This window comes from Wolffia australiana, chromosome 2 (genome assembly GCF_029677425.1).
Source record: "Wolffia australiana isolate 7733 chromosome 2, ASM2967742v1".
Lineage (NCBI taxonomy): Eukaryota > Viridiplantae > Streptophyta > Magnoliopsida > Alismatales > Araceae > Wolffia > Wolffia australiana.
The window spans coordinates 21,474,065-21,497,332 of record NC_135836.1 but is presented as its reverse complement, the minus strand read 5'-3'; the positions used below and the strand labels follow the sequence as shown (position 1 = coordinate 21,497,332).

General features: G+C 43.0%; 2 protein-coding genes across 2 annotated transcripts; both read right to left on the bottom strand.

Moving 5' to 3' along the window:
• Positions 1-15,200: 15,200 nt before the first annotated feature.
• LOC144716419 (heavy metal-associated isoprenylated plant protein 19-like) lies at positions 15,201-17,412 on the bottom strand. The gene is made up of 3 exons (XM_078591524.1): positions 17,212-17,412; positions 17,025-17,112; positions 15,201-15,496 (listed from the first exon to the last, which is right to left on the bottom strand). Exons 1-3 carry the CDS (start codon positions 17,410-17,412, stop codon positions 15,201-15,203), a joined length of 585 nt encoding a protein of 194 aa, XP_078447650.1.
• Positions 17,413-17,555: 143 nt separating this feature from the next.
• ABCB1 (ATP binding cassette subfamily B1) lies at positions 17,556-22,291 on the bottom strand. The gene is made up of 8 exons (XM_078571475.1): positions 21,910-22,291; positions 21,775-21,829; positions 21,529-21,704; positions 21,261-21,461; positions 20,940-21,199; positions 20,528-20,844; positions 20,224-20,447; positions 17,556-19,880 (listed from the first exon to the last, which is right to left on the bottom strand). Exons 1-8 carry the CDS (start codon positions 22,210-22,212, stop codon positions 17,646-17,648), a joined length of 3,771 nt encoding a protein of 1,256 aa, XP_078427601.1. The 5' UTR covers positions 22,213-22,291; the 3' UTR covers positions 17,556-17,645.
• Between the last annotated feature and the right edge of the window lie 977 nt (positions 22,292-23,268).

Below are 23,268 nucleotides of genomic sequence, written 5' to 3'. Positions count from 1 at the left end.
CTTGGAATAATAATTGAAATGTAAATATATAAATACCCTATTTTAAACTATTGAAATGTATAAAACGTGGTAATTGTATAAAATAACAATAGACTATAACTTTATCAATTCCAGGTTTATTAAAAAAATTTGCTTGTTTATGATTCCATGACTAAAATATTTATTATTCTACAGTAAATTACAGTGAAGAATCTCTTCATCAATAATCATCTACTTCTGAAATAACTTCTGAAGAATAACTTAGATCCAAATTATCAATATCTTCACAGAAAATAGTCAATTGAGCAGGTTATTTTTGTCCAGGAGAATCATAAAAAGCTTCAATCTTTATTAATTTCATTGTCAATATCATAGACTTCTAAAAATCCAAATGTGGGATAGATCAAGAAAATGAAGATTCATTTGTCTGCTTGTGTAGTCAAGCCTGAGCTTGTTCATGCATCCTTGAGCTTTCATTATCAAGGAATAGAGAATTTATGTGTGGTTACAATTACTTACACTCTCAATGAGCTTATGATGTCACAGCAGTTGGATTTTTAGCTCATGTATATCATCTTATAATAAGACAGTATGGGGTTGATCAACCGGAGGAAGTATGTATAGAAGATTTAGTCCCATCTGTTTTCTAGGTTCAAAGGAGTGCAGATTTTGAAAAATGTGAATCCTATGTTAATGATTCCATGACTAAAATATTTATTATTATACAGTAAATATTTAATGGTTTAATTGCCCTCAATACTCTCATATTGTTATACATTAAATATTTAATGTTCAATGGAAATTAATTTATAACTATGAAATTGTCAAACTGAAAGTAGTTTATTAGGTACCTACTCAATAATTATTCAAAATAAAGGACTTCACCGTCCCCTCACCATGGCCATCTCTCAGGGAGAGAGACATGGACTGTCACAGGATGGCCCGAGCATGAAAGGAGAGAGAGATATGGTAAGGGACACATAAGGCATGAGAGAGAGATGGATAAAGGGAGGAGTTCACCATATCATCACTAAGCCATTTCCCAGGTAGAGAAATGGACATGCACAGGACGTCTTGAGCATGAAAGGAGAGATTGATACCAACGGATATTTAAAGAGTGAGAGAGATGGATGCAGGAAGGGCTTCAACATATCTTCACCATGGCCATCTCTCAGGGAGAAAGAAATGGAGTGGCATTGGAAGGCCTGATATTTAATAGAGAGAGAGATAGAAGCTAACAGATATATAATGCATGAGAGAGAGATGGATGCAGGAAGTACTTCTGCATGTCCATCTCTCAGGAAGAGAGAAATGGACTGGCACCGGAAGGCCTGAGCATGAATATATATATAGATATATATAGAGATAGAGAGAAACAGATACATAAAACATGAGGGAGAGATGGATGCAGGAAAGACTTACGCATGGCCATCTCTCAGGGAGAGATAAATGGACTGGCACAAAATGGTCAGATCATGGAAGAACAAAGATAGATGCTGACAGAGACTAAGAGAATGAGAGAGAGACGGATGCAAGAAAGAGATCAGCATATGTTCACCATGACCATCTCTCAGGGACAGAGAAAGAAAGAGGTGGAGAAAAATGAACTGCCACAGGACGGTCTAAGCATGAAAGAATAGAGATAGATGCAGATGGTGGGAAGAAGAAAAGAAGAAGAAGAGGACGAAGAAGAGGAAGAAGAAGAATAAAAAGAGAAAGAAGAAGAGGAAGAATAAGATGAAGAAGAAGGAGAAGAAGAAGAGGAAGAATAAGATGAAGAAGAAGGAGAAGAAGAAGAGGAAGAATAAGATGAAGAAGAAGGAGAAGAAGAAGAGGAAGAATAAGATGAAGAAGAAGGAGAAGAAGAAGAGGAAGAATGAGAGTAAGAATAAGGAGAAGAAGAAGAGGAAGAATAAGAGGAAGAAGAAGAATAAGTAGAGGAAGAAGAAGAAGAAAAAGATAGAGAAGAAAAGGAAGATGAAGAAGAAAAAAAATAGAAAGAAGAAGTGGTGTCAACTTTAAAATGTAAGATCAGGTCTAAGGGATGCAAGTGAACTGAATATTAGTGGAATCAACTCAAAATCAGTAGACCAAACCCTCCAGTTTAACAAATTGAGCATGCCGACCCACTTGCACTTAAAGTTGGTGGAAGTTGCAAGCAATCGTGTATGGCAAGTGATATAATTGGGCAGTTGTGTGCAATGGATGAAAATGTTGTACACTTTTTATGCAAGTTTTTGGGCATTCTTGGAGCGGTTAGAAAACTTTGGATCAAGGCTGTTCACATAGACAATAAACGGGCATAAAGAAAGAATTCATCTGAATGGAAAAGGCGGAATACCACACAAACCTTTGTTGAGGTGGCCCCTTGATAAGAATTTGGAGGTGGTCCCTTGATAAATTGTTACATCACAAGAAGAGGAAGAATAAAAGGAAGAAGAATGAGAGGGACAAGAAGAAGAACAAGAGGAAGAAAAAGAAGAAAAAGAAGAAGAGGAAGTACAAGAAGAAGAAGAAAAGGAGAAAGAAGAAGAAGAGTTCACTGATGTAACAATTGATAAACCATTGACCTTACTCCCCCTGTCCTGAAATATATTTGTCCATGTAACAATTGATAAACCAATTTATGCTGATGAAGATCTTGCATTTATTAATCTATGATGCTATAGAGGCAAATTCCATATAAGTCGAATAAACTGATTGGATTGTTAGATTGAGAGAAAGAGAACAGCCCTATAATAACTGACCGCAAACTGATACTCCACGATCGTGTCAATCATGCTTGATTAAATGTTATCAATAGGATTATATTATAAACCCATTAAGAGATCCGCCCTACAAATATCAGCTAAGAAGCTCAATAAACAATGTAAATTGCTAATTACCTTCACCTTCAGACTTGGCAGTGTCTTCTTCGAAGGAGAGTAGACTACAATCACTGCACAAATGCACAATACATCGTCTTCTTCAAAGGGGAGGGAAAGACAGAGAACAAGAGACAGAGAGCAAGAGAGACAGGAAGGGGGGACAGAAAATGAACAATACAATGACAGGGAGAGAGGAAGACGAGCAGAAAAGCAAGCTCTTGGAGTCACAGAGTCAGCAACTGTCGATCGAGACTCCAAGAGCGAGTGAGGAGGAGGGAGGGAGCCTTCATGAAAATTTCACATTCGCACTGATTCGCACTGCACAGAGGTCTGTGCGGTGTGCGGTGTGCTGTATGAATATGTTATGCGGTGCGGTGTGCAAAATTTGCACCCCACCACACAAACGCACAAAAAAAATTCGTTTGCACATTTAGACCTTCCCTATTGGAAAAGAGGAAATGGAGATCCATGAGCAACTTGACCCTGTTGACAATTCTAGAAGCTGGACACGTGGATGGCTTCAGAACAATTGGCACATGAGCAAGTCAAGGGTGGAACAAGTTCTCCACAGAATACATGTGATGTATTATTTTTTTTGAGATCGATTTGTAATCTCTAATTGCCTGCGTTCCGTAGAAAATATTTTCTATCATTCAATCAAATTACTGAAACCCAGCATAAACTTCATTGATTAGATGAAATAAATTATATATGACTTCACCTAATACAGGTTTTATTATTTTACGACATTCTATACTCTAGGATTTCGTCTTAAACTTGAATCTCTAACTGAATTTGAATTCGCCTAAAGATGAACTATGTGGATTTTTGTTATGGGACAAGGTTATGTAATATTATACATAGACCACCCAATCAACAGGTTATATGCGTTAAGATGTGAAATAATAACAAGGTTATTAATGAGTAAATGTTATAAACTAGCCCAACCTAGATAACGAATGGTCACCACAATTTCCACTTATGCGCTGGAAGAACCTGAATTTTTTTGAGTTTCTCTAGGTGTGGAACTTGGCCTACAATTCCACTTATGCGCTGGAGGAACCATTAATATTTTTTCAATGTGTTGGCCTTGATCTTTTTCACAATGTCAAGTGGCCTTCAGTGTCACAATGGAAGTTTTTTAGTAGATATGAAGTAGTTTTGGGGTCATCCTCGGAAGTAGAACATTATATTATATGTCCAATATAGTGCGGTCATGCTCATTGACATGTCGACGTTTCCATGTATTGTCCCTGAGCCTAACATCAGTTTGGGCTAGAATACACCACCATGTATCTCTCTACGTTTCTGATACAACTTTAAATCATGGCTTTTATTTATTTATTTTATTTTTTATTATAAAATTTCTCTTCAATGTATGGCTACCTAGTGATGAGTAAGGATAGTTTCCAAAGGGAACTTTGATTACGAATTTAATACGCTTTATATAGAGAATCAAGAGGTAAGGTTGGGTATAAAATACGAAGTAGTGCAATGAAAAAAATATTGAGGTAGGAATATGATACAAAATATATTACGAATATTAATTTGTGAAATAAAAAGTAGAAAATAGTGGTGTGGAGAGGGAGTACTGATTTTCTCTTCCTGATACTACCATTACCTCTTATCCCTAAAAAATAGGGATATGAGAGAAATGATGCAACAATGATGAGAGAGTGACGTGACAATGATGATATACAGAAATAGATAGCAATAGTACATCTTGGTCCATGTCACACTACAGTATCAATTTTGTTTTATTTATTACATCAAAAAATACAATAAGTGGTGATTATGGCACCAGGGTTTGTGGTGCCATAACCTTGGTTTGTCCCTCTTAGAGTGAACCAAATAGAGACACAGGGAAGGATGGAAAGCAATATTGAAAACCACAAAATAAATTATTATTCATAAAATTTTAGTAAATTATTTTCCAACTTAAAAAAAATATTCAAAATAATTTAATTTCAGAAAATTCTAAAAAATATACCCAGACTTATAAATTTATTTTAATTAATAATAAAAATGTTAGAAAATCTATAAATGCCCAGAAATTAATGTCTCTCTGAAAATAAATTTAATCATTTTATGATTCATATGCTTGCATCATGATTTTAATGAAAATAAATTTAGAAAAATTATGATATTAATCTAATAAGTTAGTGAATTATTAGTTAGCTTCCTTCAATGCATGGCTTCAGTAGTGATTCCACTACTTTTTACCCATAGCACTTGCACACCCATGGTTGATCACATTGTGGTACACAATGCGCTTGCAGATATTTCACACAGAATGCTGTTAACACGGTAAATATTTGGTTAAGAACATGAAAATTACATTTTTATATGCATTAAAGTAATTATATTTTGATTTCATTAAACCTGATATTAATGATTATTTTTTATAGCAATATTCTGACTTTTAAGGATTTATTGGTATTTTTATGACATGATATCCTGATAAAGTTGATTTTCCGAGTTGTTATATATTTTTATGTATTGTTTTACATTACATTAGTGGATGATATCCTTTCAAAAGACCTACAAGTGCAAGTCTTTTGCATAGAATGCTGTTAACATGCTAAAGTTAAGAGCATGAAAATTATAATTTTATAAGCATTAAAATAATTATATTTTGATTTCATTAAACCTGAAATTAGTGATTCTCTTTTATAGTGATGTTCTGACTTTTAAGGATTTATTGTATTTTTATGGAATTTTTATGACATGATATCTTGTGAAAATTACTTTCCTGAGTTATTATATGTTTTGTATGTATTGTTTTACACTAGATTAGTGGATGTATTATTTTCTAAGTCATAATCTATATATTTTATATTTAATGACTTAAATTTTGTGTTCTCCAATTTTTCTAAGATTTTGTATGGGTCTTCTTTCTTGACGCGCCACATGTTGTCATTTAACTTGCTAGAATGTTGACCTATGACCACTCTCCCTAATGGGTATGGAAACAAATAATTATGAAAGTATATCTTTATGGCATCAAAAATCATGATGTTATAACGGTCAATGATTAATTGTCAGAGTTTTATTTATTTAATCAGCAAGGTGATGTGGCCAAATAGAAAAATGACCAGATGAAAATCACAATAAATTTGGTCATAGAAAATGAAATTGGAAATTATTTTATGCATTAATCAATGATTGAAGAGCCAAAATAATGGTGCTCTATGTGGCATCAGTTGTGTATGAGAAGAAAAATGTGTAGATGTAGCATCGATCAGCTCATGTAGATGGTCATGTCACACATGTATTAATTCAATATTTGTAATGCTTTCTCTTTCAATCGACAGTGACATGGGCGTAATTGCATAATGTGTTGATGTGATGCACATTGACTCATTACCATGTCATGCATCCAATCCTTATTTTAAATTATTATGTCTTATTATAATGCAAGGCCATGCATTCAGCGTGATTTGAGAATGCAGGTAAGCTCATCCTCTTCTGTAATACCTGTCCTCAAACAATTAGGACATCAACAACATGCGTAGTGGATCTCTAAAACTTACTATCTTTGAAAACAATCTGTATCATCACATCATGTCCTTAATCTTTCTATCACATATTATGCCTTTCATATCTCCGTGCCCTCATCATCTTACCATCATACCCCCATACATAAATATTTCTGTCATCATATAATTATCTCTCTATTTATCTTCTTATATCATTATCATCACTTTATCTCTCTTTCTCATCATCTCGCTCTTATAACCGTCTCAATTATCTCCATAACCCATCATCAAACCCTAACCCATCATTTGATTAGTACTGATGCGTAGCGAGATCATTGGAGAACTCCTCCAATTATCCTCACTATTCTGGCCAGATATTTTTCTGCATCGTCTTCCTTGAGTAAATCTCCTCTTGTACCAATGGCAGAAAATCCTATCTTGACCACTCAATTATCTCCGTAAGCTTCTTACTACATTCGATCTATAACTTATTTGAATCCCATGATTAGAGGCTCGTAATTCATAATCAAAATGCAGTAGTCCACTCACGAGATGTCCTTGGTGTATCAGGTCAATGGATCACTTATACAACCGTGACTTGAATCAACCTGATTGACTTTTAGGTACAATACCATTCAGGGATTCGTACTGATCAATTCAATGAAATCTTTCTCCAAAGAGCACCCACTATCTGTCCTTAGTGTCGCCACACTAATAGCTACAAGAACAGCTATAATTATCATATAAGTAGGATCAGCTAGTGTTATTCTTTCTGGATAATTTGATGTTCGTCTCGACTATCCATCGAATAGGAATATTTAGAATGCATGTTTCAAGAATAGTGATAACTGTATTATGATCCCATCATAACTCACTAAGTCATCGCACGTATTCATGGACTTCATTATAAACATCATACGGAATAATAATGAAAGCAAATATTTTATTCAATGAACTTAAATAAACATGGTAGTGTGATTGGCTTGATGTCCACATAATATCCATGAAAAACATGATTCAGGTTGAGTTGGAGGTTGAGAATATTGTGGCCTTGGCTGGAAGGAAGGTCTAATTCCACGGATGTAATTAGAGCTACCTTGATTTCCCCTTATGTTCCACTGGTTTTGCCTTGGTTGAAGTCCATGACATTCAATTCTTCCATTGCTTGGCACTCTCCCTGAAAATGGTCATCACTAAATCAAACAGGGCAAGAAGAATTCTACATATTAGACTTGTTAGTTTGAAGTAAATTCTTTTCTAACATTTTTGTTATCTTTGCCAACTGTTTACCAAGTTCTCTATTTTCCCTATTTCTAACATCATTCTGAATTTCCTTTTCCATACCCATCACATTCAACACTCCTCGTTTAGGACCAGAAACCCTGTCCTTTCTTATAAGTCCAATGTTATGCATAGCATATTCAGCCAAATTTTCTATTGTTTCAAATAATTGGGTATCATATGTATCCAAAAACGTACCCCCAACAATCATGTCAAGTTTATTTCTAGAATGCTCATTTAAACCTCCATAAAATGTTTGAGCAAACTGATCATCTCCATATCCGTGATGAGGGCACTTTCTCAGTGAATCTTTGAATCATTCCCAATCTTTGCTAAATGACTCATCACCCTCCATAAAGTCAAGAATGGCTCCTTTCAAAGTATGGGTTTTGGAAATAGAATATAATTTCTTCAATTTTTTTTTTCAATTTCATCCCATGATTCAAATGTGACACCCAAATTCCTGAACCATTCTTTTGCTCTATCCTTCAAGGTTAGTGGAAAATATTTTTTCATCATAACTTCACTTGAAATCCCAAGAAGTAGATATAAAGAACACCATTCAAAAAATTCATCTAAATAAGCATATGAGTCTTTTGAAGGTAAACCATGAAAATCTTTTAAGGAATTTAGAAATGCATTATCCAGATTAAATACTACATTATCCCCTAAGGGTGCATGCACTGAAGTTATTTTTTTGGTTTCTAATTGGCTCATAGTGCTCTTTTAATCATCTATTCCTTTGAGGAAATTCCCATTCCTCCTGCCCCCTCATTTCACTCATAACTTACTGAGTTTGCTTCTTAAAAAAAATTTTGTTTTTTTAACTCGAGAAGTCAATTCAGGCTTTTTAGATCTTGTACCGTTCATAAACAACAAAAAAATAAAGGTAAACTGACAGTAAATATGAATACCTATGAATTCAACCTCTGATTTCAGTTCTTCAGTTAATCAATTGTCATAAAATATTTTAATTGAAAAATAAATTTACTACCTCAATGACATCTGCTCCTTGGCAACGACGGCAGTTGATAACCCAGAATTTGGATTAAATTATTCATTTAAGGCTCTGATTTATGCAACAATATTTATAATTTTTTCATACTTAGAATAGGGTAGGTAAGGGTCGAATCCTCAATGATCAGGTAATCAGAGAGTAAATTGTAATTTAAATATATTTTGAAATAAATTTCTTTGGTAATTTTATATATTTTTGGATTTTTAACAATTTTCTAGAGAGAAAATCAACTAAATGATAGAAAACTAGTCAAAACTATTTTGAATAAATAAAATGAGTATTTATTTTGTTCATTATAAGTTCTGATGCACTAGACCTCCAACAACAACTTGGAGCAGAAATCCAAGATGAGATACAATGAGAGGGAAGCAGAGAATGAATAGAAGTACCTAACTCTCCGAGCCATTGGATTAAATTCCAAGAGATTGGAGGGCTAAGATTTCTTGATTTCCAACCTAGACCCACATGCCCTCCTCAGATTTCAAAATACTCCATTCAAATTCAAATTGTAGGTTAGTTCCACTATTCTTGGTTTTGGTTGACCTGGTCTTTAAGGAGGTTTGAAAGGACTTCTAGAATTGGCTTCTTGTGTATTGGGCCTCCTCTCATTATCAATTTGATTCATAATTTCCTCCCATTTGTATCTTAAATTCACCATTATATTTACCGAAGTCCTGTCTATCAAATAAAATTCCAAGAAGATGTGAGAAATCCACTTGACTCTTTAGAGTCAAGTGGACTTAGTCACAAAAATCAATAAAACATATACAAATAGAGCTGAGGAAAATAAATCATAAATCCCTCATTTTATCCTTAATTGTTGAATAACGCTAGTGAAAATCTAAAAATATGAGGTAAAAATTATGTATAAAACCATTGTTTTTACTGATCTAATTTGGTGTTATCAATTACTCATTAACAATAATATATATTTAAGTGACTAAAGGTATATATACAATTTATAGATTGAACTCGAAAGCCAACAAGGACATAAATTAATAACTAAGTTTCAAGTCTAATATGTGTTGCATATAGAGGTTGGTCTACTACGCACATGTCCACTATGTGTGCAACGAAATGTGGGCCACTCCTGCCTTTAAGAGCCCATGCAGAACTGCTGCTCCTTGTAGATTGGTAGGGAGAAGAAGTCCCTATATGTAGGATGCTACATGGGGTGCATGATGGGGAACCATCCAACTTCAAAGACCTCATTGAACTAGTTCATCGAGCGAGGGTTCACGCACGAGACCTAGCCTTCGGAGTACAAGGCCAAGTCAAAGGGTGATAAGCCTAAAATAGGGGTGAAAATTACGCAAATTTTTTAGCCCTTGTCGTTGTGAATTTTTGGCTTATGCAATAAAATTTATAAAACTCTACTTAATATGTATAGTGATAAGTATGAGTGTCGTCCAAGGGAGGCAAGTAGGAATTTCAATTTGATTTTATTTTTGGTGTTTTAGATCCTAATTAGAGTGAATTTGATCTTCAATGAGGATCAAGTCACCCTAATTAGGTGAGAATTTAGAGAGGGGGATAGAAGAGATGAGAAGACTAGAAAAATTAAGGGCTCTAAATTTCCTTCTTTGATCCTAATTAAAGGATCCAAGAAGTCATTTAGAGAGGTTGAAAGAGGGTTCTTAAAAATGAGTTGGGTTGAGTTTTGCAGATTGATAATTCAGAACTAAAATGGGGAAATTGAGAATTCTAAGAATTAAAACTAATTTTTTTAGAATTTTCTTTTGTAATGCAATTGAATGCCCAGGTAAAATTTCTCAATTTCTCCTCTCAATCCTAATCAGGGCTTGTACATGCCGCTCAAGCCAAGCGATTTAGAAGTTCAGACTAGAATGGAGATGAAGAAACAAACAACTTAACCTATTTCATTCAAAATGCACAAAAGTTTGAATACAATGAAAGAAAAAAAATACCAAAACTGTTGATCTAGGCTGGGACTCCTCTCTGTCTTGCAGCTGTGATGAAGCACCCTCCAGAATGAGCTCCCCCTCTCGAAATTTAGCTTTTATACTTAGGTTATATGGTAAAAATCACCATTTTACCCCCGTTTAGTACTTAATATTTATCTATCAATGTAGGCTAGATCTGAATGATCCAACCGTATATATATAAAGAGGGGATCAAGACAAACAAATCCATAAAAAATCATCTCAATCGGACTTCAAGATCAAAAGTTATTAATAAATCAATTTTAAACCAATTTAATCCATTGGATTTAAAATTGATTTATTTATTAGTTTCGTTTTTAAACACGCAATGACGTGTCGCTCTCTCATTGGCTGGCGCATTTTGAATCCTCCTTTTTGCAGAAAAGTCCTTAAAAATCCTGGAATTGCTTTTGGACGCCGCCCAAAAGTAATTACGTATATGCCCCTGGCGCACTCTCTCTCCTCCGATTTCTCCTAAAACATTAAAAATATATATTAAAAATTGCAAGAAAACCCTGTAAAATTTTAAATTGGATCTTTACGCCTGCAGTGGCGACCGAGAGCTGTTTTCAGGGTCTTTTTGCAACGAAAGTTTGCAAAAAGGCCCTTGAAAGTTTGAAAATAATAAAAATACTTCTTTTTCTATTATAAATATGCCCTTTTTTAATAGAATAAATGCATTTCTTCTTGAAATAAATCCCAAAAAATTCCTAAAAAATTGTAAAAAATTCTTGAAAATTCTAGAAAATTCCCTGATTCATTCCCATGTTGATAAATGTCGAAATAAAATTTTTAATGTGCCATTTTCATCCAAAAATAATTATTTCGAGCTTCAAAAAATCCTTACAAATTCATATAATTAACAGAAAATTAGGGAAAAATCAGAAATTACTTGAAAGCATTATTTTCGTGTAAATATATGATAACAACCCAATTTTAAGTCTTTTAAATGCATAAATCATGCTAATAACATGAAATAAAGACCGAAATTAGGGTGTTATCAAAGGGCAACAAAGGTTTGACATTATCTTTCCTTACATTATTCTTGTATAGTATGCCATGTATATCGGTGGCGAATGTGTTTGTTTTTGTTTGTTCGCATGTGTTTGGACCAGTGTATAGACCTACACCTTTGCGCGTATGTGAGCCCATGTGTGGGTGTGTTAATGGTCTCTCTCTCCTTTTAAGGGGCCCTAATTACTTCAATTGGGCCTTCTCCCCTTTATTTCTAAGGGGACGGCCCATATTTGCCCCAATAAAAGGTGGGGCCGCCCATAGGAGAGAAGAAGAGAATAAAGACTGAAAACAATGAGTTTTAAGGATTTTTATCTTGATTTTTTAGTTTTCATAGTATCTACAAAAATGCCACTTGAAAAATAGAGAGAGAAAGAGAAAACCCTTGTTTCGCCAGAAACCGTCATTGCTGCCACGCCGTCGCTCGTGGACTATCCATGGCTACCCGCGTTGACATCAGGCTTCCCATACTGTCGCGGCTGCCGCAGCAGCCCATGGCCGCCACAACAGCCGCCCGTGGTGAGTGGCTGCTACCGTGCCTCTCTACTGTGCCGCGCCGCCGCACCTTGTCACCTCTGCGACATAGTGCTGCTGCAACCTGCTATTGCTGCACCATTACTATGCACATTGCTGCGTCCATTGTTACGCCCACCGTTGTGTCTACTCGCACAAGCGCACCTACTCACACCGCTTCATCTACCTGCGCCGTCAATAGGCCTACATGTGGTTCACCATCCATTGCTATCAAAATAGACATCGCCCTGCTGCTGCTACTGGTACGCTTATAACTTCCTCCTGACATTATATTATTTTTTCAGTGCCTCTTAATGTTTCTCCACTTCTAGAGTTAGATTAGTGATAGATAAGATTCACATTCTAACGATTGGGATTTCAATTGGTATGTCCTTGGTTGAGACTGTTTGATGACGTACGTCGTCCGATGGGTAATTCTCTAAAGAAATGTAACTACATGATGACGTGAATTCCTAGATAGATGTACATGCATGCCCCGACTCATGAGGAGATTTGCCGGGCTCGGAGGTTCGAGTGGACGGTCGATGACAATGACGGTGACCCTCTAAACTTTGACAGAGAGATGAATGTGACTACGGTGTCAAACGAAATACTTTCCATTAGCGCTCGCACGTAACAAACACTCTCGACTTGTACCCAAGAATTCACTCAATTCGTAATTTTTTCCTCGATAAATTTTCTCTCACCTAATCTTGCCCGAGTGTGGTTGAGTAGTGTCAAAAATATACTGAAGACGGTAATATAACGGGCGAGCAAGGGGACGGCATACCTCGTCGGTGGCATCCCCCGTCGTTGGGATCTTCGTTGGTGCAACAAGTGGCACGAGCAGATGTGGTGGTGAGGTTGTACCGGAGGGACACGGCAAGGCTCGGCAGACAGTGGGCATGGCACTAGAGCGTAGTGCTAGAGTAGATGAGAGCGAGGAGATGAGAGAAGTGCAATGGTGAAGCGGCTTGACGGACGACTAAGCTCGATGAACACGTACAAATGGTGGCTCGATGAGGGCGACAACAACCCACGGGGTAAGCAGAGATCAGCGACATGAACTCGGGGTGCATGTTAGTATACCATAAGGTGGCTGCATGACGGAGCAATGGCACAACTGAGCCGCAACGTTACGGCTCCAGAAAAATGCATGATCATACACGCGACGCATGTGGGCAGCTAGTCAACTATGGATGTGATAGGGACGTTGCAGAGCTTGGCGGTCAGCGGCCATTTCGTAGATGGTGAATGCACCGCTCGTGCATTAGGGTGGCAACCCTGAACTCGTTCTATTAGCACCGGAGGGGTTGTCGTCAATTGTTGAATCTGCTGGTCGGGGCATGCGGGGTCAAATGCTGGCGTGAGCCGCGTTGATCCGGCAGAAAATATCGCGGTGTAATTTTCATTTGCGTCACGCGATAGTGAATGCAAGCAGAACGTGCTCAATCAGGAATAGTCAACACTCGGCCTACTGGATCAGGAAAATCGGGCACCGTCGGAGCGCTGGCTGGGACGCGGACTTCGGTTAATCTTCGAACACGCGTACCTCACCGCGGCTGTCACTGCACTGATCAACCTTGGGGTCACATTGTCTTGGGATCGCGATGTTGCGCTCGACTAGCCAAGGTGCGCAGTTCGGCCAATGGGAACAAACGATATGATATCAACTTTGGCGAGTTGACTTGCATGCAATATCACCTAGGAGGGTGAGATGAAGAACCCGTGGTGCGAGAGCACGACTCCACCGACTCGAACATGGCGGTGTATCTTCGCACGCGGGGGTGGGGAACGTGGAAGTCGACTGCACCATACAAGCAACCGACGACAAGTTTTTTTTCTTCCTCTCTTTCTCCTTCCCCATCTTCTTCTTCCTCTCTTCTTCTTCTGCCCTCTTCTCCTCTCCTTTCTTCTTCCTCTCATGAGATCTAAACACAAAAAATAACTTCCACAAACTGCAAATTCCAGATCTGTCTCTGAACGTGCCCATCATGGCCTTACATAGGGCTAAAATGGGCCCATTACAAAGTTTACATAAGGGGCCCAATAAGGGATCCCTTTTACAACACTTAAAAATGAAAACATAGGGAAAAAACTTAAAACGATTCAAAATAAAATGACGGATAAAACACGATGATACGGACGCGTCACGACGAGTACGGTGGACTCGTCGTGATGAACACGAAACATAAAATTAGACGAACAAAAACATACAATTAAAACGTGAATACGTGCACGGATGTGCTCTATTCGGGGTATTCAAACCTGGGCATCTTCCCGGATGCTTTGTCGTGCAGGTCAGGCTGGACACGGACTGGTGATGATGCTGATGACGCCGAGGATGGCTCTGATGACGTTTCATCGATGTCGTTTGGGCGTGCTCCATCATTGTCGAGGGCGTGCGCAAAAGCTGCAATAGCCAAGATCACAATGTTGGCCTTCGACCCGACGTCCAGATCATTGGGAGCTTAGTGCCATTCCCAGGTCACGCTTATCGTAGCTGAATGATCGTTGGTGTACGTCGATGCCAAATTTATACTTCTCAGTGATTTCATCGTTGCGTCATCACTTGCATTATTTGCACATCAGTCATCTCCCCTACATGACATGACTGCCCTCACCCTCCCTGTATGTAACACAATCCATTCTATCCTGGCGTTCATCGTGTTACATCAGTGCACCTGGATGGCACCTTATTACCATGTTTAGCACTATCAAGATGTGCACCTACACATGCCCTGAGCCCCCTAGCAGCTGCAACACTGAGGTTGGGTTGGGCACAATTGTCATGGTGGAAAGCCTACAGACTAAGGGCCTCGCATCGAATGTTAGAAGCTCAACGCTTTATCATAGTGTGCCTATCCTTTAACAAGACTAGCTTCTCCTTGATTTGGGAAAACTACATGAGGAGTGCAATTTGCCTTTTGGCTGTAAGATAGAATAAACAAACTATTCTGATTTGAAACGTGGAAGTGAATTTATCCATCCAAGATTTTTGGTCATTTCTATCATTAAAATTTTCCATTATTCATCAAATTTATTTTGTTTGGATGTGAAAAGGATCACTTCCTACAATTATCCAAAATGCCAATTTCTACAAATTTTAGAAGACAGCACAAGAGTTAGGGTTCTCATCGCTGAATATTATGGGAGGTTGGACCAGCTCTATGGGGCACGCGTGTATCTGGCTCTTGTCACCATCACTAGGAAACTCTATCCGATCCATCAGGTTGATGATTTCATTGTCTTCCACCTCTTCATCATCGTCTTTGGCCTTGCTTGCAATGTCTACTTTGCGCCTCATCTTTCTCTTGAGCATGTTCAAAAGGGAGTCCACGTCCATGGTACCGTTGACTGTAACCTGCTCCTCACTCCAGTCAAAGGAAATTGATTCAACTCCTGCATAAGAAGTTTTTGACTTCAAATGTAGGCCCAACTATCATTCATGGACTTCAGCTATGCCAAATTAGTGTGTTTGGTCATCATTGACACTAAATTTTACTCAAAAACCAACAAAATTGATGAAGATATCAGTACCATTGACATTTTTCTGTCAAATCTAGGATAATGGAGATTAAGGGCTATGCTGAAGGGAAACTGTTATTGCCATAACTTTTAGTATAAATACTAATAATTAAGATTCATCTAGAGGCATCCATCCCATCATTGGACAGAATGATCTCAAATTTCGAAAGAAAAATAGGAAGCATCCAGATCCTGATAACTAAATCAGTGCAACTTCTATCACTATATCAGACATACCTCTAGATTAGTCTTCTCCCTTCCTGATCTCGATATCAGAAGACAATATCAGGACATATGCTGTACCAGATGTCAGAAATGGGAAGTCCAATATTTGTCTTTACCAAAATCCAAATATCGGTTACTACAACACATGTATCCGGTAATGTCATCCGTCCTGATATAGGCATCCATATTCGTCTCAAGGGTCGGATGATGATATCGGCTGTCAGCGTCAGTATTATTTTTCCCATATCTGACGTATAAATGTAAATATAATTTCAACATGAAGTTAGTCAAACTTGTCTTCACCATATTATTTATACACATAACAAAAATATACATAATAATATTACTAAATGATGAAATAATGTATTAGGTCGTTTCATGAAACTTCACAGCCTTATGGACAGACACACCCTTTTCTTGAACCGGATATCTGATGCCTCTCATCGGATATTGGTGTTAAAAAAATAGTTTGATTATAGGACTCGTTACAGTCAACATTAGCGATTAAACACACCAATCGAGAAAACAGAAATGTGATTAGAAAATTATCTTAGAATTTTTTTTTACTATTTGTGCAACTACGGATCAAGAAGCATCAGTATGAGCTGATCCTAAAACATGAAGACTATCCTGATTCTTAAAAATGAATCTGGAAGTGGCTTTTCGGTGTGACATTTTGCGCCAATCGGTTTGTCCCATAAAAAAAAACGCTTCGAATCATACATTAAAGCCAGGGTTCTCAACGAATAGTCGTCACCTAAAACTCAGCATCATCCGTAGGCTTGCTCGTTATGATGATTTCATCATCGCCATGCTTAAGGTTATGGGGACCAATGATGGGAGACCTACTTAAATGAACAGAAAACGACGAAGTCGCAATTTGATAACCACCACGATGGAGGAAGGTTATAAACTCGGAGTACATTAAAATGTACAGCGTCTATGACGATGAAAAGGAATATTGCGATGACGATTTCAAATCGTCATCGTCATCGCGTAAGCGACAGGTGCCGATACTTCGATTCGTCATCGTCATCTGTGACCCACAACCACTACGCCGGGTTACATGAAAATTAGGGACCGGAGTAAAACCGACGGCGATTGCAAGGAGTCAATTCGATTGATCAGCGGAGGAATTCGGACTACCGATGCAAAGACCAGTACAACGGAAGCTCACCTTCAATCTTAGCGATGCATCTCCTGATTCGGAGGACGCAGCCTCGGCAATGTAGTTGAATCTTGAGAACTACGGTCGACATAGCCGCCTGCACAAAATCCCGGAGGAATCAATTGAATCAACGAATTCCAGTTTGCTGCGAAAACGAAATTCTGGTGCGTATCGCCATCTTTGCAGCCTCATCGACCTTCGCATCGCGGTTAATTTGCTCCGCCGACGAACTGCTCACGCAGAGATCGTGGCAAACTAGACTAACCTTCCTGCAAGCCTCACTCTCCGCACGCAGTTGGAGCTCAAAGGGATCGATCTTTCCCGCCACGTTCAGCACATCGTCGAAGAACTCGTTCATCACGGCTTCCACGCCTGCCGCCATAAACGTCGATTCCATCGCTAAATCAAAGCCGGTAGAACACACGATCTGAGCAGAGGCGACAAACCGCGATCAAAGAGCAGATCGATCGAATCCCTGGACGGAGCGTTTGAATTCCACGGGCTCTCGAGCTTAAAAACAGAAAAAGGCGCGCAACGGAATGGGCAATTCGGTCTTTTTCGTAACTTGTGTTTAATACAGAATTTGTACGATTTAAAAAAAGGACTGGAAATAGAATTTGGGCCATTTTTTTAATCGGATTGGGGAGGCTGCTGGAGGCGGACCATGCGAGCGTAACGGCCGTCGGGGGAGTGGGAGAGGAGGTGGGCGTGGGAGCCCTTCTCCACGACGCGGCCGTCCTCGAGCACGGCGACGGAGTCGGCGGCGCGGGCGGCGGAGATGCGGTGCGCCGCCATGATGATGGTCCGCGTGCCGGCGCCGAGCCCGGCCAGGACCCGCCGCTCGGACTCGGGGTCCAGCGCGCCGGTCGCCTCGTCGAGCAGCAGAACCGCCGGGGCCCGGACCAGGGCTCGCGCGATGGCGAGCCGCTGTCGCTGCCCGCCGGACAACTGCACCCCTCTCTCGCCCACCACCGTCGCGTAGCCGCGCGGCAGCGCGGCGATGAACTTGTGGGCGTCGGCTCGCGCGGCGGCCTCCGCCACCTCCGCCGCGGTCGCGCCGTCGCGGCCGTACGCGATGTTGTCGAAGATGCTGGCGGCGAAGAGGCAGGGCTCCTGCGGCACCAGCCCCAGCCCGCGCCGGGCCGCGCTCAGGTTCAGGCTCCGGAGGTCCCTCCCGTCGAGCAGCACCCGGCCCGAGGAGGGGTCGTAGAAGCGGAGGATAAGGGCGAGGACCGAGCTCTTGCCGCAGCCGCTCGGCCCGACCAGCGCCAGGGTCCGGCCGGGGGGAGCCCGCAGGCTCAGGCCCCTCAGCACCGGCGCGTCCGGGCGGGCCGGGTACGCGAACTCCACGCGCCTGAGCTCCACCTCCCCGCGCAGCGGCGGCCCCGCGCCGGGCGGCTCGTCGGGGTCGATCTCCGTGCCGCGGTCCAGCAGCCGGAACACCGACCGCGCGGCGGCGCCCCCCTTGACCAGGTCCGGCGCCAGCGCCACCGTCTCCGCCGCGCCGTTGGCGGACACCATCAGCACCATGAACACGCGGATGCTCTCGGAGAAGTCGGAGAGCCCGCGCTGCACCAGCCACGCCGCGTACCACAGCCCGAGCGCATACGCCGCGTGGAGCAGCAGCTGCGCCGCGCCGAACCCGCCGCCGGCCATCTGCCCGCGCCAGAAGCTCCGCCGCAGCGGCGCCCGCAGGCTGGCGGCAAACAGCGCCGCGACCTGCGCCTCGGCGTTGAACGCCGCGACGGTGCGCACGTTGCCCGCGGCCTCCGCCGCGATCTGCGTGGCCCGCGCGTGGGCCTCCTCCAAGTCCCCCGCGAACCCCTGCATGAACATCTTCTGCAGCACCGAGGCGGCGACGACGACGGGGAGAACCGCGACCAGGACCAGCGCCAGCCGCCACTGCAGCAGGAGCCCGGCCGCGCAGGAGACGACCATGAGGGACGCGTTCTGGACGACGACGGAGACGCGGTCGCCGATCGCGGACCGGACGTTGTGCGCGTCCAGGGAGAGCCGGGCGGCGACGCGCGCGCTGCTGTTCTCCGCCATGTCGAACCAGGCGGGCTCGTTGCGGAGGACCGCGGCCAGCATCGCCTCCCGCACCCGCTTGGTCAGGTTCTCGCCCGCCGCGTCCCAGAAGGAGTGCTGCACCGCGTTGAAGAGGAGCGCGGCGGAGGAGACGCCGAGGAGGAGATAGCAGTACTTGGCGATCTCTCTCTTCATGAGGGCGCGGTCGTCGGCGTAGTAGGCGCTGAGGACGGCGCTGAGGACGTAGGCGAAGATGGCGCTCAGCGAGCCGCAGGCCACGGACCCGACCGAGCCGGCCAGGGCGAAGGCCCACTCGGGGGAGCTCATCTTGGCTAGCCGCCAGAAGGAGCTCGCCTGGTCACGTAACGCCACCTTCTCCGCCCGCGCCGACGCCGCCGGCCCGTCGTGGCCCGCGTCGGAGGCGAACCAGTCGGAGAGGCGGCGCGAGCGCGGGGACGAGTCCCGGCCCACGACCGGCGAGCTGGCCGAGTCCCTGGGTTCGTGGGTGGCCGCCTGCGTGCCGACGAGCTCGGCGTAGGCGCCGCCGTCGGCCCGGGCCATGAGCTCGTCATGGCTTCCGAGCTCGGAGACGGCGCCACGCTGGATGACGGCCACGAGATCGGCCTGGCGGACGGCCGACGGGCGGTGCGCGATGACGAGCGCGGTCCGGCCGACGGCGAACCGGTCGAGCGCCTCCTGAACCAGCTTCTCGGACTCGGCGTCGAGCGCGCTCGTCGCCTCGTCCAGGATAAGTATTGCCGGGTTCTTCAGCATCGCCCTCGCGATCGCTATCCTCTGTTTCTGCCCCCCGGAGAGCTGCAGCCCCCGCTCCCCCACCTGCGCGGTGACGGACGACGGATGACTGAACGGTGAACGAGTTAACGGGATGATAAACGTGAGGAACTAATCAAAGGGGAAGATTAAAAAAAAAAGGGGGGCCAGCGTTCCATGTGCGCATGGAAAGTCTGCGTGGGCAGAAGGAGACAGTCTCGTCCTACTCTAATGCTTGGCCCGCAAATAGTTAATGTGCACCGTCATCTGGCAGAATTTTGTCCCCCACCATCCCTGTGCGTTTGACCCGGAGAACGGATCCCCAGATGGGTTCGATCGTAGAGATTTTTTCTTAAATTTTTTTTTTTGGGTTTTGACTATTGAATCGAGAAAAGAACTGGAGATTTACCTGCGTGTCGTAGCCATTCGGAAGCTTGGCGATGAAGGAGTGGGCATTGGCCACTCTTGCGGCCTCTTCGATCTGCACCTGGGTAGCCTCCGGTCTGCCCAGAAGCAAATTCTCCTTAATGGAGGTGGCGAAGAGGACCGGTTCCTGGCTCACCAATCCAATCTGCTGCCTCAGCCACCTCAATTTCAGCCTTCTAATGTCATGCCCATCCAGCAATATCTGTCCTGCGATGGAAGAAGACCGGGCGGATTTAAATCCTCCGCTGTAAAGAACTGTCTTATTCATCTTCCTTGTTCTTTATTACCTGAGGTGGGGTCGTAGAACCTCTCCAATAGCGAGATGACGGTGCTCTTGCCAGAGCCGCTGCTACCCACCAAAGCCACAGTCTTTCCAGCGGCGACGCTAAGGGAGAAACGGCGAAGTACCGGGACGTCCGGCCTTGATGGGTACACGAAATCCACGTCCTTTAGCTCGATATGACCCGTGACGCGATCCAGCTCCTTTCCGGAATCCGCGCCGCTATCCAATCCTGGCGTGTGATCGATCGTACTGTAGATCTTCGATGCGGCAATCCTGGCCTTCGAAAAGGCCGCCAGGCTCGGCGCCGACTGCCCGAGGGCCCTTCAAAACAAGCAAGAACTGGTCATCTCCACTTCAAAAAAACCAAAAAAAAAAACAAAAAAAAAGACTGTGATGTTATCATGATAAGCGCTTACAGGCCGCCGATCATGACGGAGAAGATGGTGGCGATGGCGAGACCGCCGTTGGTCTGGCGGTGGCCGACGAGGTGGCCGCCGTACCAGAGTAAGAGCGCGTAGCAGCAGAAAACGGTGAAGTAAGTGGCGCCGAGGCCGACCCCCTTGGCGAGTCCGATCTTGTATCCGATCCGCTGGACCACGTTAAGCGCCGCCGAGTAAGCCTTCAGCGCGCGCTCCTCGCCGACGTATGACTGCACGGTCCTTATCTGGGCCAGCGTCTGTCGGTCGCCCGATATCAGAACAGCGAAGAAAGACCAGCAGAGTTGAGATTCAACCCACCTGCTCGGCCACGTTGCCCGCCTCGGCGAGCGCCGCTTGGCTTCTCGCGCTCAGCTTCGCCGTTGACGTCGTGTGGATGACGCCGATGACGGCTATCAGCGGCGCCGCCGCCAGCGTGACGAGAGCCATCTGCCATACCGCGGTGAACCCGACGACGAACCCGGCCACTAACGTCGCCATGTAATGAATGAAATTCCCGAGCTGCGAACGAATTCCCAAGGTTGAGGAAATAACCCATGATAGACGAAGGTTTGATGAAGAAATAAACCTTCTCGCTGATCGCTTCCTGGATTAGAATGGATTCCGCGTTAATGGCGTGAACAACGTCGGAGGTTCTTAGCTCGGTGTCGTAGTAGCGCACGTCTAGACTTAGAACAGATTTCAAATACTCGATCCTCATCTGGGTCGATTGCCGCTCCCCAGTCCACATCCAGCATGAAATCTCTAACACCCAAGAAACCATAACACTAATTGATTTCCAACAGGAAATTGATTTGATTGAGGTTTTGCTCACCCGCCCAAGACGAGGCCCAGATCGCCGCCCCCACCACCAGGAAGTAGAACGAGTACTGCAAGAGAAGAAGGCAAATTGCAAAACAACTTCAGATTAAACTAGAACAGAACAGGGGAGAGTTAGTATAAATGCTACCTTCGTGACTTGATGGACCATGAGCTGTGGATTATCAGCGTTGGATCCGAAGGAATTGACGAGATCAGCGAAGAAACGGAGGAAAATAGGGAGAGAGCAACCATGAACAACAGCTCCCAGCGTGCCCATCGACATGAGAGTGTAGTCCAAAGCGTCAGCGAATCGAAATAGCTCCCAAAATGCCAGAGGAGGAAGGGAAGAAATCTGCTTATCGACATTCCCTCTTCTCGTTCTTCCCAATTCTCCTCCATTCTCCGTCATCGTTCCTCTCTTTGCTTCTCTTTCAAGAGCTTCATCCTCCATTTATCAGACTGGTCCCTCTCGTTTCTAATCTGGAATTTCCCAGAGAAGAGGTCAGGGAGAAAAGGACACGAGGTAATAAGAAGATTTACCAGTCCTTTCGGGATACTGTCCCCACATTGCTGGTTCATCGTCTCTCCTTGTTCTGGGAAAACAAATAGTGAACGTAAATGGCAGAAGAACAGAAAGGTAGTAGCCTCAGATCAGCATCGAACGATGGTCGAAACTGTTTACTGATGAACTTACTTCTTGTCTCAAAGGAGACGCAAAAGTTAAAGAGTGACAGATCGGAGACGTCCATAGCCTACAGTGCCGCGTAAACCTAGGGCTTGAATAATCTCCTCGGGCGACAGTCAAGATCTTCGTCGAAATTTGAAAGGTAATGCAGAGCCGCACGGAGACAAGAGAATATAAGAACATTATTTTTTTGCCCTTTCCGCAGAATGACGCATTGTTTTTGCCGTTGTTCTTCCTCTTTCGCCTCTGCCGACGACGCAATAGTTAAACAATCCGGCGGAACAGTAAATTGTCATTGACGATGCGGAAATCCGAGGGTGAGGCAAGCAAACAATCATAAAATAAGGGCAGAATCAGAGGCGATTCGGTACGAGAATGACTTCCGAATAAACAAATCCGAGCAAATCTTAGAACCATGTCGCGAGATCCAGCGCGCAATTACTCCGTCGAACATCCGCTGTAGGCTGAAATTTTAGCTTGAATTGATGCGGGCATCCTCTTCTTGATGAATCCCTAACGGTTTAGCGCCATAATCACGAAAAAGAAAACACATCACGAATCAAATGCTTTCTCAACGCGAAGTTGAGGAATTTGAAATTTTCTAAGAGACAGGAGATCGCTAGTATGTGGAAGAACAAGGGCCATCATTAGCAATCGGACGGTCAGGATACTATCAAAATTTCCCCGCTGACACTCATCGCTACATGCTAAGATTAATGTAACGATAAACGTCCAATCATTGATGTGACCGCTAACGTTGACTTTGGATGCATAACACGTGTACGTGAATTAGTTAAAGAATTTAGTTTCTTTCGCGAAAAT

Bases quoted from the DNA above. Each gene is read 5' to 3' on its own strand.
- LOC144716419 (XM_078591524.1), bottom strand. From the start codon at position 17,412: ATGGAATCGACGTTTATGGCGGCAGGCGTGGAAGCCGTGATGAACGAG. The intron at 17,113-17,211 runs GTCGATGAGGCT...GATTTTGTGCAG, and splicing joins AAATTAACCGCGATGCGAAG to GCGGCTATGTCGACCGTAGT. The intron at 15,497-17,024 runs GTGAGCTTCCGT...CTTCTTATGCAG, and splicing joins ATGCATCGCTAAGATTGAAG to GAGTTGAATCAATTTCCTTT.
- ABCB1 (XM_078571475.1), bottom strand. From the start codon at position 22,212: ATGGAGGATGAAGCTCTTGAAAGAGAAGCAAAGAGAGGAACGATGACG. The intron at 21,462-21,528 runs GTTTATTTCTTC...ATTCGTTCGCAG, and splicing joins AGGAAGCGATCAGCGAGAAG to CTCGGGAATTTCATTCATTA. The intron at 20,845-20,939 runs GTAAGCGCTTAT...CTTGTTTTGAAG, and splicing joins TCCGTCATGATCGGCGGCCT to GGCCCTCGGGCAGTCGGCGC.